The sequence below is a fragment of the Aphis gossypii genome, chromosome 2, assembly GCF_020184175.1.
Source record: "Aphis gossypii isolate Hap1 chromosome 2, ASM2018417v2, whole genome shotgun sequence".
In the NCBI taxonomy this organism is placed as follows: Eukaryota; Metazoa; Arthropoda; class Insecta; order Hemiptera; family Aphididae; genus Aphis; species Aphis gossypii.
Window position 1 is genome coordinate 2885208 of NC_065531.1, and position 18757 is coordinate 2903964.

The following is an 18757-nucleotide window of genomic DNA, read 5'->3' on the forward strand; positions in this document are numbered from 1 at the left end:
TTTCTAAAGAAAACTAAAATGCACCAGCAGCGTTGAAAAAAAATAATGCAAATGTACAATAATGTTTGATGTACTAATTGTAACTATTTTTTTTTTCTATTAAAGTATAACTGTACTGTTCCATTAAGCATAACACCTCAGTTAAAACTATTTGACATAAAAAAAAAAAAACTTTAATTTAAATTTAAGTATTTTCGAAATAATATCATGCAACCTAAACTATTAAATAGTAATGTTTAATATAAGTTTTAAAATAAACGTTTAAATTAAAGTATTTTGGCATATTTCAAAAAGTACTCGGGTATATTTAAATGTCAAATTTTAATATACCTATTAAATAATATTTTATTATTCATTATTATTTAATTCAAATTTAACCAACAAATTAATTTCGCTAAACTATATAAATCATTAAATCATAATAATCTAAAGGCACAAAACCTTCAAAATTAAAATTAAATTAACATTGCTTATGACCAAGTGTCTATCATCTACTAAAATACACTTAAACGATGCATTAAAATGTTATTTTAAGGAGAAGTTAATCAAATTATTTTGAAAATTATTTAATATAATATAAATTATAGTAAATATATTATAATATAATATAAGTAGTTTAATTAGTATTAATAATATTAAAGATATTGCTATAACGTACAGGTTTTATTTCCAGGAATAATATAACAAAATCAATATAACAGCTATCGATAACATACTTTTCAAAATGTTTTTTTCATTAAAAAATGTATAGAGATAATATTATAAAACAAGAAAATAATTAACATTTTGTTATAATGGTGTCATAATACTCATATATTAGTATTTTCAGTCTTTACTAGCTCATTTTACTCAAGTTATTGGTAACAATTATTGTTTTAGACTATTAAGAGGCTCTATGTATATACATATATATATATATATATACATTTTAAAAAACCTAAATAATACAGTGTTATTCAAAATGTATCATCCGATGCTTTGCACCTGGTTTCCTGGGTCATCTAATCTTACGCCATGCGACTTTGTGTTATGGAAATATGTTAAAGATATAGTATATTATGCACCACTATTATCATCAACCAAAGAGGAGCTGAAACATAGCGCAATCGCCACTCTATTGAGATTGATAAGTATTGTTATTATATTCCAACTAGATATTGTTCTTGTGACCAATGGAAGGCATGTAGAATATTTATTAGTACAATTAATTAAATTGGACATATTTTACTTTTATTTAATACAATACAACATTTTGTTCTAAACCTAAAAAATGAAATCATATAAACATTTAAAATTGAATGAATAATTTAGAATAACCTTGTATATACCTTGGCATTATGATAACATCAATTTGATATATTAAAAAGCGAATTTATTACTAAAATTGCTCTGAATCTATTGCCACTAAATTTGATATATTAAATTACTTTAGTCAGATGTTTGATGGTTAGTTTATAATATTCATTAGTTTTAATTATTTATTTGAGACTATCACTAGTACCTATTGTTTCAAATCAGCTTTAGCTGTCTTATTAATACGTTATATATAAGACCTGAGACTTAATAGCAACAGTTGTCGATGATTTGGTACTATATAAGCGTACGAGTTTGAGTGAGGCCATACAAAACCATTCGTTCTGCAGGTTCTCTTTTGACGTCCGACTTGAAACTTACCTGACAAAGTTTGTCTGTCCTTTCTAATTTTAGAAACCATTAAGCTTTGATAATATATCCGTTCATTGTCAGACGCATGGAGGCCGTGGCCGGTAATTAATGTGGCCGAGTTAATACTGAAGCAGCTGGATCATCAGTTTTAACTAGCTAATTGCAGACCTGACTATAGAAAGTGGTAAGTTTAATGGGATATATCGGTGTTAGTCAACCCCTTTATCTACTCTCTCAGTCGAAAGTTTAAACGCACCCACTTTCAGTCCCTGGCTTTTGTGCCAACTAATCTGGCGTTGTAAACTATTATTAATTCAATCAGGCCCCGTGCATCAGCTGACCGTTTAGAAATTGAGTCTTAACTCAGGACCGAAATGTGCCTTTACACAGTAGTATAACAATTCAAATAGTATTAAGTCATCAATCCAACGGCAAAGTCACTATCAATTGCAATCACGGGGTCTTTAGTATAATAACGGCTGACCCCCACAAACCATAAACGAGTAATAATTTAGCAATCTCACCTTTAATTGGTTCACTGTCGATGACTTATTGTTTTATTTTAAAAGATTGCAATCCATTTAAAAGTAGCGTAAGAGCCTGCTGTGGTTAAGGCAATAAAACGTAAAAGGATTTCTCTGACAAAGAATAATAACGCGAAAGGCACCGAAATGTTCCTTTGCAACCGCAGGACAACGGGATAACGTTCCCACGAGGGTCCTTATGAAACTTTTATTTTTCCCAAGTCGATATAATCTTTTTGATTTAGTTTTATCGGCGAGACTGTATCGTCTATTCCGGCGATGCAGTATGGGGTAAAAAAAATACAAAAAAAAAAGAGTTAGTAGATTTTTCTTACACAGCTGTTTTACGAAACTCGGAGCACACGTCGTTGCTCGGGGGTCGGGAAGTGCACACTAGGAAGGTTTTTTCTATCTTCCTCATCCAACATTCCTCCAAGTGCACAATATTGTATATTGTAGTGTCCCACGGGTTTCCACATACTCGCGTTTGAGCAATAAACATTTCGTATGTGCTTTGAATTTCAATATAATCCCTTTTTTCCTACGACACGCATTATTCCGTCGTAATTACAAAGGGTAACTTAAGTGCACTTGAGCGTTTTTAATAGACTAACGGAGTTTATTGGTCACAATGTTTCCTACCATTGAATGCAAAAGAACGACCATCACGGTATCATTAAATCTATTATGTCCATTATATCTGTTACTAACTCTATGTCAATTGCGTCGAGTAATTTCAATTTGATTTTACATTATTGAAGTCAAAATTATTGTCACTCCTTTACTACTATATAAAAATATATAAGGTAAATTATATTTTGTACTTTTAAAAACGATAACAACTTCAAACTATGAAGGTACGACGCTCTTGATGTACAATGTAAAAACCAGCATACACATTATATTCGTTTCTATAATAACGAAATATTTACAAAACGTGTATTAATAGCAGCCGAGTAAGTACACTACTCATTCTATTAAATATATTGTCTTTATAGCTATTGCAATCGTTCCGTGCTAGTGTCGGGAAACAAATAATTAGCAATATGATCGGGAGTGGTGGAAACGTAACCACACCATTTCGTTGTTGAGAATCCTATTAATTAGTGGCTAGGTGGGCTAATTTTTAGAGGTGGTTGGAATTTTTGAGTAGATTTTCATGCCACTGCAGACGTATCATTGTCTCGTCACGCATAGATGAAAATTCCATAAAAAAGGTTTGACAGGTGACGCCCCCATTGTAGGCTGCTATTCGAAACTTTGTCAAATACTCTAATAGAAAATATTATTAAATCACGAGACATAGCTTGTATTTTTTTTTTTTTTTTTTTTTTTTATTATTATTATTTTTTTTTGTTCGACTTTAATTTTTTTCTACTTCTTTACATTGCTCCGGTGATTTTTTTTTTACCTCAATACTTAACAATAATATAATAGTGCACGTTATTTTACTGAATGTGTTTCATTATGGAAAAAAAAGTTTATGATGTGAAATTCGTGTTATCGGATAGGCTATTTTTAACCTTTATAATCGTTCTTAAAAAAAATATACATTGTATTATTCTTTCTAGAGAATCTATCTAATGTTACAGTACGTTCAAATTATTTAATGATAAAAATACATTTATATGTCAAATCAATCAAAATATGTACGGATAGCAATGATTAAAAATACATTATTATCATACTATATAATTTTCATGTTCATAATAATAATATGTTGTTTATCTTAACCAATCAATAATATGACTGAAATAGATTTTGTTTCCCGTCAGAAAGGATAACAAAATATAATGCTTTTCTCTACTTATGCTCGTAATACAACTTGTTTCAATATCATAATACACCAAATGCATCAAACATGCTTTATCCCGTTCACTGTCTATATAATATAACTTTTGTATTCAATCTTAATGGATTTTGGTTAATTCAAAATTATTTTAAATTATTAATGGCTCGTATACGCAATTGCATAATATAATAAAGTAAGAAACTTTAAGAACCAGATATATTTTGTTGTTTAGATAGAAATATTATATTTTAAGCTAACAGATACTTCACGTTTTTAGATTAATTTTAATTTGTAATTCATGAGTTTGTGCTGGTGCATAAGTTTTTGAAATAACTTATAGTGTATAGGTATTTAGATTACAGTTACAAGTATTTCAATATTTTGGACATCACAAGGAAGTTGTTTCTAAACTTTTTAGTGTACGTGAAGCAGTAGTTTCGAGTCAAAAACGTATCGACTTGAAGTGTAAACTATATTACTATAAAGCGTGAAGAATGTCACGTATATTACTTAATGAATTTAAAAATACATTTCAACTAATTTCGAACAATTTTCTCATTTGTTTATAAAAATTTACAAGTTAATTTATACGAACTATGTTAATATCATTTTTGTTATTATTTTTTTTTTTTTGTGGAAAAAATCATTTTTTATCCATAATATACTATCCATATATTTAATGTCATATGGTTTTGTACTTATATGTATACATGTAAAATAATTCCCACATTAAAGTTATTTTCTATAATATATTTATTACATTATTATAATACTATTAAGTTTATTCTGTTGGATTAATAATATGTGGATTTATAGGATCTTATATTATTATAATTATTATTTATTCTTAATTTTCAATTCATATATTTTTATTATTTTATTATTATTTTTTTTAATTACCATCACAGGCTTTTCTACATATAGTTGTGATTTATTAACAATCAATACTAATTACAGTTACTATATATTTGTCAATAAAAATTTTAATTGATTTATAATGCGAAAACGAATTATTAGTTTAAAATTCTAAGTGTAATATATTATTATCTTCTTTATAATATCATTTTGCATTATTATAATTATGATATGTATATTTTTAAATCAAAGCTTTTATATTATTTAACTGAAAAAATATGTAAGTACAGCTGTAAGTGACACGATTAAAAAACACATAAAAATCTATAAAATATTTATTTTAAATGTTACATAAAACGTATTCAGAATTCACCTATATAGTAGGTGATCCTTTAATTTTGCACTTCGTCATGAATAATTAATTATATATGAATGGGTTATTCGTAACCACAGCACAGTTTTAAATATTGTTAAACTAATAATAAAAAAAAAAAAAAAAAAACTGTTAAATTCGATCAGATCATAAAGTACGCAACACGTATGCAAATATAATTTGAATAGTCAGAGGATACGAGGTATAATTCTGAGATTTTTTATCAGAAAATTATGATAATTTTACGTTAATCTACTTTTATATCGATATTATCTAATCGGAATATAGCAACAATAGTAATATATAGTCAATAAAAAAAGAATAAATAATAAAATGAATAAAAGCTATTGATAGAGTGAATTTCAGATAATAAATTTAATATTAACCTAAAAAAGGAATTCGTTTTGACTTTATGAAAACAAATAATAATAATTGAAGACCTTTAACAAAACAATGATCACCGAATCGATAATATTAGACCGCCGCCAACTTTTCGACCATGAACACATCGGGTACAGTACCTGCACGCAAACTCGAGTAGGAATTCCATTGTGAATGTCGTGTATTATGTACATAGTAAACGTTTTTGTTACTCCAATAATCTGTTTATCTATAGAACAAAAACACAAAATACTCGTTAAAGCTTTTATCTCACAAACGTAACAATAGAGTACTGGACACCGACATCTTGTAACCGTGACGTATATTTACGTCATTCGAGTTCTGAATCAGAATACGGTCGTCACACTGTTGTAGTATATATAGTTGTCGTTTAAGCATTTTTTTATTGTTATAATAATGATATTTTTTTTAAGAAAAGTGTTTTTTTTTTTGCGAAAATTAATATTCGTGTATTTTCGCAGGTAACAAAGGTGGTCTTATCTTAACAAAATTAATCATACCTCAATGGGCGGACTTGAGAAGTTCAGTAACGTTGCACTGCCAATTCAACACGGGCGGCGACAGTCTGTACTCTGTAAAATGGTACAAGGACGATCACGAATTCTTCCGGTACACGCCCGGATTGAATCCACAGACGCTCGTATTTGACATGGACGGCGTAAACGTGGACGTGAGTATAAAGTTGGTTGGCTCGTTTGTGGTCGATTTTTGTTATTATTATTATTATTTTTTTTTTCATTTCTTTTCGTGTGGTAAATTATTTTATCGCACGTCGTGTCGCCGTTCGCGTAGGACGGTGGTTTAAAAATTACGGCTAAAACTTTCTAGGGCCACGGGGTCGGTAGAGTTTTTACACCGCCGCGGAGAGTTTGTCACTGCCACCGTAAGACTGGCGATTGGGTCAGGTTATATGCGCGCGATAGATGGGGATGGCGCTGGCGGCTGGCGGAGACGGTTAAACGACGAGATGAAACAACGAACGTTGTGTAATCCTCTCGCGAATATTATGTACATATACATTTTCGTGAAAATTTGTGGTGAAAGTTTTCGACTCATTGACCTACATAGAAACCGCGAAAACATTATCACATACCCCAATGCATTTGTATCTCGTAGTTTATATCGGCTCAGCAGCCGTTTTTACACGGAACGCCCAAATAAAAACCTAACGAAATAAACGCGTTCGCTGCTGTGTATTCTCTCTCCGCATAAACCATAAATACAGGCGACACTGTACCGACATCGTCGTTTATTTCGTATTCATGTAAGGGCTATTCTTCAGACCTCTCGAGCTAGTAGAGGAATTCATCGTGCCTACTGTCGTCATCGCCAGCACCGTTATTTTATAATGCTATAAAGATGCGTAGTATCGTATTTTTGGGTTTATGTTTGATATACATTTTGATTTTCAATATGAAGACTTAAATATTTATTATGTTGGTTCTCGCTACATTTTAAACTATTGAAAATATATAATTTACGAAAATTTAGATATTTTAAAACATAAAAATATATATTTTTTTAAAATTAACTTACTTATTGTATAAAGATGTCAACACTTAAAAATAATAAATAAGCTAAAAACCAAATATAAACACATTTATTTTGTAAAGCGTTTGCTATTTAAATTTTATAAAACTACTTAAGAAGGATTTTATTATGTGGTTATAATGGTTATATGGACTAGTGACGTATAATTATAATATTTAAAGGACAAACATTTTATAATCTTATATTAATCGAGTATATTTCTAGTATCTAATTAATTGTATTTAAAATGATCATGTTTTTTACTACATCTATTTGCTCACATTTTGTGGTTTAATGGTTTTAATACCACATTTTATTCAACCGTGGATTTAATGTTCATTGTATTCACATTTGCCGGGTAAATATCTGAATTAATTATTCTTGTTATTATCCACCAGGAGAGTAAGTCTTCCGCCTCTGAAGTGACGCTGTTTCCGTTGACCAGGTTGAGCAACGGCAATTATAAGTGTGAAGTATCTACTGATGCTCCAAATTTCCCAACAGTCGTTGAAGACGCCAATATGACAGTCATCGGTAAGAAATAATATTAATAATATTCACATGCCTTATTGATTAATATCGATTTTCTAATAAAAAGTAATACTTAAATAAATATTGCATCTCGCAAAAAAATTACATTTTTACTTAATATATTGTCCTATAAATTATAATATTAAATAAAAGTAGGTATAACATTTTTTTTTTTTTTTTACTTACATAATTGATATTCAAAGATAATACGAACTAAATATTGAATGCTGAAATTCATATTTCCCTCGAGTAAACTTCAAAAGTTGTTCGTGATATGAATTCATTGAATTTAATGCATACAAATTTTGAATAAAAAACTTACACTTTACGTCACAACTATCCCAAAATAAATCAATGTGCATTGTACATATACATCCCCCTATAAAATAAGTTATTTATACCATATTATTATAATAAAAATTAAATAAACAATAACTAATTTTAAATTTGTTAGTCGATAAAATAAATGTTTTTTTTAGGTAAAATTGTATTTATATTTTTGACCTTTTACGAGTATTCTACATTAATATGCTTAGAATATTTTTGGAGTATAAAATATGTTTCAACGATTATCTTCAGTCATTGTAACTATACTCGGGCTTATAATAGTATACTAAGCTATTTATGTGGTTTTACTGATATCTATCGAAAGTTATCGTCACCGGAACTTTAGTAAATCATTCCGTGCAATCCGGTTTTTCCATTCAATGTCTTATTTTATTCACACCATATTTTCTCCATCAACTATGCTATTATTGCAGTTCTTTATCTGGAATTATATTTTTAAGTATATTGTACATTAACTACCAAACATTATTTGTAATTATTTTCTTTGTTTACAACCACCAGATTTTTTCAATCTCATTAGCTTCGTTAATTAACTACAATAAATTTGTGATTATTCACTTCAAGTTTACTTTACTTGGGTATCGATAATTTTTATCTCTCTGGATTTTGACACTGATGAATTATCCGACAAAGTATAAATGCACTCGTTATACTAAATAATTATAATAATAATGATAATATCTAAACAGTACAAACATATTATTCATTAATCAAACTTCAAGTCTATTATTAATTTTTTTATTTAAAAATTATACATATAGAGTATACGCGATAATAACGTACACATATTATGTACAATATGTTAAAATACGTTTCATATTTGATCCTAATTTAAGTCCCAACAAAAAATGTATGTAAACAATGTTTTCCATACATTAGTTCGATTTTTGTCATAATTTTACTGTAAATATAAATGTCGAAACCCGTAAACATTTTTTTTCATAATACAAACAAAAACGTGATTTGTATTATCAATAGTGAATTATACTGTACACACACACACTGGAAATGTAATACTGAAACAAAAATCAAATTATTAATTTATTATGGTATAGCGCCATAGAATAATTTGTTTTAATCATATATTTTCTTTACGCTTCAACAAATATTATTAATGAAACGAGTCGTACTAATTTGAAATATATTTTGTAATTTAGCATATCCAGAGGATGGTCCGAGGATAGAAGGACTCCGACAAATGTACTCCATAGGTGAATTCTTAGAAGCAAACTGTACAGCCAAAATGACATTTCCCGTAGCAGAAGTCAGTTGGTTCGTCAACGACATACTGGTCAGTACGAATAATAAAAAATAATAACAATGATAATAGTACGTAACGTAAAAAAACCCATCGGACACCGATGTACCGATTAATGTCTTGGATAATTTATTATTTTTTGCCGCGGAGTAAAAATAATAAAAACATATAAAATCGTAGTGTACGTGCACGCTCTGGTGATTACTTTTCTCCGGTTGTGCGTCCGAAAGTTTTCGCGTTATAAGCTCAATAAAACGCATTGGGAAGTGCCCTGCGAGTTTTAATAACAGTTTAAAACTCGTTTGGACAGACACAGACACAGACACACACACATGAACACACCGTCCCTCCCCACCAAACATGTTTTGCTGACCGTTCGTCGTTTATAATAGAAAAAGTTCATCGATCAAGCGCTTTTAAAACGAGCGCACAACTTTTACACCGGTCCGCCTATAGTGACGGTGTCGGCGGCGGTGGCTCCGCGACAACTACTGCGAAAGTGTTCAAATGGACTCGCGTGAACGGGCCTGTGATCTGTCGGGCGGACGGTCGCTCGTGCACTAAAACTGTATATTATACGAAAAGGCCGTACAGCGTTTTTTGTATGTCACGCGTTCAGTGTCATATATCTTTGATAATACGTATGGAAAAGGCCGAGCAAACGAATCGGCCGCTCGGGGACCTTTGAACTGGTTGAAAAACGTCCAGCGGATTAACGGGCGACGAGAATTATACACCGTATCCAAAAACCATTCGACTGTATATTCGTACTCACTCTCTTTATCTCGGTGTTTTACAAACTCTTGTCGTGTCCCGAAAAGGATAAGCTAAAATTTGTGCGCAATACACTTATAAGACCATGCCGTTCCACCGGAACGCCGCCGATACGCCACGGGCAAGCCGCGCCGTCACTATATACTGTTGCTGCCTCCACCGATCGTTGTCCCAAGAATTATGTTTTTTTTTTTTCTAAAAATAATAATAATAAAGTTCTAGCTCGTTATTTTTACAGATTTCCCCCGAGAACGTGTTTTATAGTTGTTTGTATAGTAAATTAATATAAATGAAAAAGAAAACTGTACGAAAAACAAATGCCACCTCACGACGCGGCACTATGAATAGACGAACTTTCTTTTAAATTGTAATGTAAAAAACATCTTTTCGAGTCGATTACGAAACAATATTGACGTTTTTGCTTTAAAGTAAATTATTGTTTTTTTTTTTTTTTTTCATATTGTTTCTATATTATTTTGAAGGATTTCTAAATGTATGATCAAATAAATTTGTATTTATTGTAAATAATTAAATTAATATTTTTAACAAACAAATAAAAAAATATAACGATTTCCGTTGATAAATATTCAAATGAAAAACGAAATGAATATATGTTTTAAAGTTTGTAATGTACGCAATGTTTCACATTGTTGGCATATAATATAGTTATGATCATCGAAAATAATTTATCGTTATTTTTCGTTTTATATTTAATAATAATATTACAGTTAAAAAAATCTACTATGATTTAATGTTATTAAAATATAAATGTACAACAAATTTGATTTATTTAAATTTCAAATTTATAATTTAAAACGGTTGGTATAATAATGTCTGAAATTGAGTATAATAAAAAAATATATAGTATCGTTAAACATATTTTTTATAGTGTTTTCGAAGTAAATAGAAGATAAAATGTAAATTTTCTTGTAAAAATATAACGTATTTTAGTATGAGGTGAAGAATGAGTATATCTTTAAGTCAAAAAATACATTTATTTTATTATATATTTTTCATAATATAGTCGTTATACAATATACAGCTATTGTAAGTAAAAAAGTCGGAAGTAATAAACGTGAAATTATCATAGGTAAATTCAGATTCAATCGTGAAACAAGTGAAACCATAGTACTGATTACATTAGAAAACAGTTATCTAACAATTTACTTTGCTTTTGAAAATTAAACTGTCCTAAATATGATAGGTCCAGCGCTTTCTAAAACCACGTCGTTTAAATTTCAAATGTCGTTTACGATTTACGTGAATATTAAGATATTAAGTTTTGTAAATCATTTCTCGAAACTCGAAAGTCTGTTCGTACTAAATGTACTGAACGATAGTTTTCAAAATGTTCGTATCAACTTGAGACCAATTCTCTCGAGACGGTATAAATACCTTTACGACGTTTGAGCGACTTATGGGCACACTTGGTCGTTTACGGAGCTTTTTTTTATTTATTTTTTTTACTATAGAGCGCTTAATCACACAGTCGTATACCAATCTCAAACTCTATACCAGGCGCAATTCTATAATGGTCGACTTGCAATAATTGCACTCGAAATCCATTTTAATCAGCATTTCATGGCTGAAACTGCTCTCTTCTTTATCCTACATTTCAGTATAAATGGTAAGTCTATTGATAGTGTTTAACTTTAATTTATATGAATCTCTCCTCATAAGGAAAGGTATCATTGAGCCAATATGATTCACAAGTTTCACTAGAAACTTTAAAATAAAACTTAATGCTAGATTCTGTTAAATTCAATATTAATTTAATTCCATTTTATTGATTTTTTTGGACAATATATTCTTAATTTTTTAATTATATTATAATATGATGATAATTTTGGAAAAATATTTACAAGGAAATTGAAAAAACAACATTTTAAATCTAGAAATCATAATAAATAATATTTATTAACCGTTTTAATACTAAAACATACAACAATTGTATTTATAACTTTTATTTAATTAAATATTTTTCTATTTTTAAATACATTTAGAAAAATAAAGTACTTGTGTAATGAACCTTAGACTACTCGATAAACGAAAATGGTAATAATTGTGAACTAGAATTTCAATACATTTTATCTTGAAACTATTCTTATTTGGAGTAAATTTTTTCATTAAAATGAAAAGGAAGAATATATTATGAATGGTTTAGTTCTCTCCGGAAATGTGTCAAACAAACGAATTAATCGAAAATGGTTTGCATAACCGAAAAAGTGTTTTATCTCGTTTCCTCGTTTCCCCTCGTATGCCATAGGTTTCTAATATCGGCCGTTCGGATACGTTTTGAAGCTAAAAAGGTCTTATTTACAAAAGGAAACCTCTCTGCATATCAATTCGTTGAAAATAGTCTAAAGAAAAAACACCCGCGAAGAAGAAAATCGGTTAACCCACGATTTATTTCAGAATTATTTAGTCCTTCTTTCCTTGTGGCTAAGAGCTGGAGTTGACTTGATACCTAAACTTAGTGATTTATCGGAAACGAAGGATAGAGACACTTTCTACTCCAAAAGAATATGTGACCCACGAGAGATGGAGAGATAAATGTCGGCGTTTTATTGGCCTTGATTCAACGATTTTGTTTTGACTAGTTTAACACTGTAACCAATTTATATTCAATAATTACAACTTACAAGTGTAGTAAAAAAATAAAATATATTGTTCTAGGATCATAGAACAATAAAAAATAAAAATTTTAAGTAAATCATTCACATATATTTTTACATATATATATATATATATATAAGTAATTTAGATCCAAGTCATTTTCAAGTAAATTTCTGTTAAAAAAAAAAAAATACATTTTTACACAATGTTATATAAAATAGTTATTTTTTATAATGAGTATTGAATTGGTTTTTGCATGATATTTTATTTTACTTTTTTGAAAATTTTTTTTATCAAATAATAGCTGACAAACATTAAATAATATATATATATTTTTTTTTAATTCAGTAAAAAAAAAACTAAAAAAACTGATATGAAAACAAATTGTTTAAACTATTATAATTTTACTAATTTTTATAGAAATATATTCACATAATTACATTTTACTTTTTTTTTTATTTTTAATATGAAAACTAACATATTAAAAATAATAATTAAATTTTAGATTTTTGTGTGTCATGGTAATCTAATGTTATTATAAACTATATTGTTTTAATTGTTTTTGATCATAAATAATAGTATTACAGAGTAGAGACTGAAATCTGTAATCAAGAAATAATATGGTACTGTGATTTCATAGTTACGTTTAGTTGTGTTAAATGTAAATTATTCGGTATAGTTTTATTATCAACAATATTAATTCTTTATTGTTCTTTATATCAACAGAATCTTAACATTAACTAGATTTTAACCTACGTTCATTTTTTTTATTTTTAAATGGTGCACAGGGGTGTGAATAAGGTGTGAATATAAAAATGAAGCTTGGTGACTTTCGGATCCATCATGACGCGTTTAATGAAAAACTGAAAATGTATCACACCAGTATAAAAAATTACCATAAGAAATAACTGTTGGGAAATAAATGGATTTCGAGCGACGTATGCGTATCATTCGTCATACTCATCGAATTACCCGCGGAAAACCTTTCAGCCTCGAGGAACGTTGAATTTTCCGTATGCACACACCCGCCCAAACACATACGCCAATATCTGTATGTGTGTAGCAAATGCGTTCATGCGTGAGTGTGTATACGTGTGCGTGCGAAAACGTATTTTTAGGTTCATCTTAAAGCCACCATATCGTTGTGTTATTTTAACGCGGCGGGAAAAAACATACTCTACGTAAGCGTAATGTACATCTAAATCAACACGCTTTAAGCGTGCCTGGGAATTTATTTTCAAAGCGGTCGTGTCCCGTAAGAAGTTGGCCTTTCTGTCTCCGGTACAGACGCGCTTCAACCCTCCGAAATTAATTATATCGGTCGCCAAGTGCAGTCGCGATGGAACCGCCAACTAACACCCTTGGGTCCTATATCCAATCAATATAATTTATATAGAATATATATATATATATATATATAATGTATATATGTATGCACTTGATTTGAACCCGAACGTTGTGGTTGAGTAGACAAGGGACATGACCCACGGCGCCTACTAATATTGTTGAAGCCGAAAATACTTCAAGACTGAAAACTGTCAATAAAAAAATTATTCTTATTACATTGTGTGCTACAGACTCTTTGTTGTTAAAATTACCGTAGCCGAATTTCAACGACGTACAGTTTAGTAGTTTTTAGTTGATACTAACCAAGCTTTATTCTTATATATTTCATTATGGGTATTGAAAAAATCAAAAATATGATGATTTTCTTTTAATTTGATGATAAACAGTTTAGGTATTTGATTTCGTACTCACTTTATAAACTTAATACAAAATATGAAGAGTTTCACTTTATTTACAATATTCGATTGAAGTTTTACGTTTTTGTGTTGAAATAAACATGGTATTGCAATATGTAATAACTAAATTGTTCGTAATAGCTTATCATAATTTTTGTAATATGATATATGCAATATGCTTAATATACGAGTATGACATGCAATGTTTAATTTTTAAAAGTCCAGTATAAATACTTGTTTATTGTAAAATTTCACCGACCTCTATAATCTATAATCTAGATTATGGTGCACCATAATTAAATATCTGCAACAGCCAAACATCACATTCACATTAACGAATACTATATGACTGTAAAAACTGGTGAGACAAATGACTAAATAAATCCCATTTATAGGTACCCAACAAAGTTATGACAGTAAAAACGGTAATTTTGGTTAATTGAAATTAACATGTTTTGGAATTGACGTGCTTTTTTTAATAATATATCACCTTATAGAAGAGCCTAGGAACCTAACCTAACACGGTCACACATTTTAAGTGTATCGTATGTATCACGAAGAGGATAAATTATTTTTAAGTGCATAATTATGTACTTATATTTGTATAATTTACCTTTCTATCCTGAATAACACATGTTTGAGTACTATTCAGATACCGAGTATCGTGTTTGCCTGCTTCCATTTTCATGAGTTTCCTATTACCTTTTCTCAGTATTTATTCTATAATTCATAATATTTTAGTAATCATCAGTGAATGCTTTAATTTTTTTTAGAGTTCATTAAATTTATAAATATAGAATTATAGTTAGACTTCTGTGGTTTATTATATTATATTTTCATATTATTATTTTAATGCGCTTAACGTTTTTGGTAAATATTCTTCTTGATTTGTATATTATTATAAATATTTTTTAGATAAATTCCAATAATACATTTTATTGATAAATAAAATAAAATAAGAATTTTATTTAAGTGCACAAATTAACAAAAATACATGTGTAAATTGGTCAAATGATTAAAGGTATTCAGTTATTATTTTAGTGGTTAATAATTTTATCAGAAAATACTACTAAATAATATGAACCAGTAGAAGTGTTTCAATATAATATATTATACATTATTCGTATTAATGTTAAAATATGTATAGTCCCTCCTCAGAACAGTTCTTGTTTACTATACACCCGGTTATCGAGTACACAATAATTACTATTTATTTTGGAATGTATAAATATATATTATGCTGTTAGCATGGTCTCATTCGTATGTATCTAAAACAATGATGATTAAGTGCAAACTGAATATCGAGTAAAATTGTAATATTGTCAGCTGTATATTTAATATATTTTGTATAAAACTAAATTAATTTAGCTGTGAGAACCCTGTATAACATCAACTTTTTTTTTATTCATGAATTCGTGATATACAAAATATTATACAAACTGAAACATATTAAAATTAAAATATTTTTTTTTTTTACAATATTAAGCGAAGTTTCACCTTTATTTATTTTTTCTGTGTATTGATCGCTAGGAATTCTATTAAAATACAGTTGACCGTGCTTAACTGTTAAAAAAATGTTCATAAATATCCAAATTACAAATTTTGTTATATTTAACATTCTAGTTCGTTAGTCATATTAATATTACAGTATAATATAGTTACTATTTTGAATATTATTTAATTCAAGCATTGATATATTATGATTAACCAGTAACTTATGCATCGATTGAATATAGTGATAATTTTTTAACATAATAGTCTTAATACTGCGATATAATATTATATTTATATTTTATTTACCTACAAACATACATGTAAATAAATCTAGTAAACCGAAAATCATTATGCCACTCTGATTTATAATCAATATATACTTAGAGTTACTCATTCCAAATATATACATAATCAAATTACATTTATAATGTTTTTTTTTTTTTTTTTTTTTAACAAAATTTCAATACATAAAAAAAATAAATCACTTGTATTTTTATTTTATAGCTTTAAAAATACTTTTTATATTTAGTATTCTAATCTCCCCACTCAATGGATTAAATTTCATTAAATAAAAACATGGAAAAACTACGCGTATTCAACAAAGACGATAAGTATATATATATATAGGCTCAACCTAACCTTTGAAATGTATATACATATATATTTCAAATTAATAAATAGACTATAGCCTGATGGTCCTTATAGTAGTATTATTATCGTAGAAAATATAATAAATGCATGTATTATAAAATATATACGTATAAGTTTATTTATATACACACAAAGGATCTTGAATTTTTATGAGCAGAATGAAATCGCAGCAAACGCAATTGCGTTTCTTTGGAATAATAATAATATAACCCAATAAAACTTTATACGGCTACCAAGGTCTCTCTTTTGCTCCACGCGAATTTATGGTCGATACAATAACATTAACTCGATTATATGTATAAAAAAATGAAGATTTAGAAGCACCATATGGAAAAAAATCCCATTATGACTGAACGAAATGCAACCGTAAGTTATAGTGTGTGTGCGTGTATTTGCGCGCGAATATCTAGCAATTGTAGTTATTATTATGGGGAACAATACGTGTCGGGAAAAATGTGATCAGGAAAATTGCTAGAAACATCTTTACTGCGTCTTTGAAATAAAAACGTTTTGGATGGTAAGGTTATATAATATATAAGTGCTAAAACTTAAAATTGTACAAACGCTTTATAATATTTTAATCTGTTCGAATACCGTAAAATTTGTTGTTGTAAATTACATTTATTAAAATATCAAAATATAAAATTAAAAAATTGTTTATTATTAAAATAGTATTTACACGATATTTACACGTTTTTAATTTTTTATATAGATAAAATTATAATTATATGGCTTTTATGAACTTCATATTATATATGTATATATAAATAATAATAGAATATAAATTATTAATAAAATAACAGTGATACGTGAAAACGGACTCTTCAAAGGCATAAATGCAGTATTTCATTATTATTATTATTATTATTTCATTATTATTATTATTATTATTATTTTTTTTTTTTTTTGTAGCCATAAATGATATTTGCAAACAAATTACACAATCCTGTTAAATACATTTTCTTCACTGATGATTGCGATGTCTACTGTAATGGCTCACAAATTAAAACTTCTATCCAATTTCACCAACCTATTACTCAATGTTCTTTCCAGCTGTTCATCAGAACCAGGCTCTTTCCAAAACATAATGGATTTAATAAAAAAAAAAAAAGGTGGGTAAGTGGGTACCACTTGCTGTATATTCAATGTCGAATGGGTCACTGTAATAGATGTATTAAATTTGAATTCAATGGTATATCATTGTATACTAAAAATGATTCTGAGCAGACACGTCAGCCTATTTCACAATATGTTTTTTGATTTTTTATTAACAAAATGTATTTAACTGTGAATAAGTGAATTGAATTATTTTTACCTAACAATTTAATGATATTGTTATTTGCATTGATTAATTGTGTTATTAGTTTATTTGTTTAGATAATATTATATGAAATATAATAGTACAATATATACTAAATATATATATTAGACTTAATTAGGTATTAACATTAGCAATAAGAATAATTCGAAAATAAATACAAGTATATTTGGGGGATTATGAATATTTCTTTTTAGAGAAACAGACTTTTTTTATTCAATGTATAGATTTTAATAAAATTATTAGATTCGTGTGAGATACGGTCCATCACGTTATTATATCCGTTCGATCAATGTATATTCAATGGATGTTTAAAGAGAACATAGAACTAGAACGAGACATGCCGCATTAAAGGACATATAAAAGTATTAATTCTTATAGCTCTGGACAAGATATTTTTCCAGTAAAAAATGTGGACATGACGTTAATTGTTTTTAATGTAGATAAAGAAAAAATAAGATCACCAGTAACACATTGTTATTTTTATCTAATACCTATAATAGCACAAGAAGCTTCTCTGAAGAAGTTCAAGTAATTCAATTTAACATATTTGTGACTGATTCTGTAGTATTAAACAATACTCTAGTATTAACCTTTCAATTGAGATATACAATGTTTTGAGACAAAGATTATCTTTTAAGTATTTTGTATTCCTTCTTATAAAAAAACCATACTTTCTTAAAGCTTTGGAGCAGACGTACTCAATAGGAAACGAGAACATCAGGTTATTCTAAAAATTAGCTCAAGACCTCTAACATTTCTGATTTATTTGAAACTATCGTCAATAATAGAGTAATCTTAATGTATCTTTTTTTTTTTTAGAACGATAAAATGACATTTTGACAAATTTTGGTGTGTTTAATCTTAGGCCATTTTTATCGCAT

General features: G+C 28.2%; 1 protein-coding gene across 1 annotated transcript in view; it reads left to right on the forward strand.

Moving 5' to 3' along the window:
• Window positions 1–18757, forward strand: part of LOC114123731 (uncharacterized) — a 140339-nt gene that overhangs the window by 93382 nt on the left and 28200 nt on the right. The window contains exons 2-4 of the mRNA XM_027986797.2: window positions 6073–6281; window positions 7540–7675; window positions 9178–9311. Of these exons, the coding sequence (XP_027842598.1) occupies window positions 6073–6281; window positions 7540–7675; window positions 9178–9311 (479 nt within the window). The remainder of the gene's footprint in view (window positions 1–6072; window positions 6282–7539; window positions 7676–9177; window positions 9312–18757) is intronic.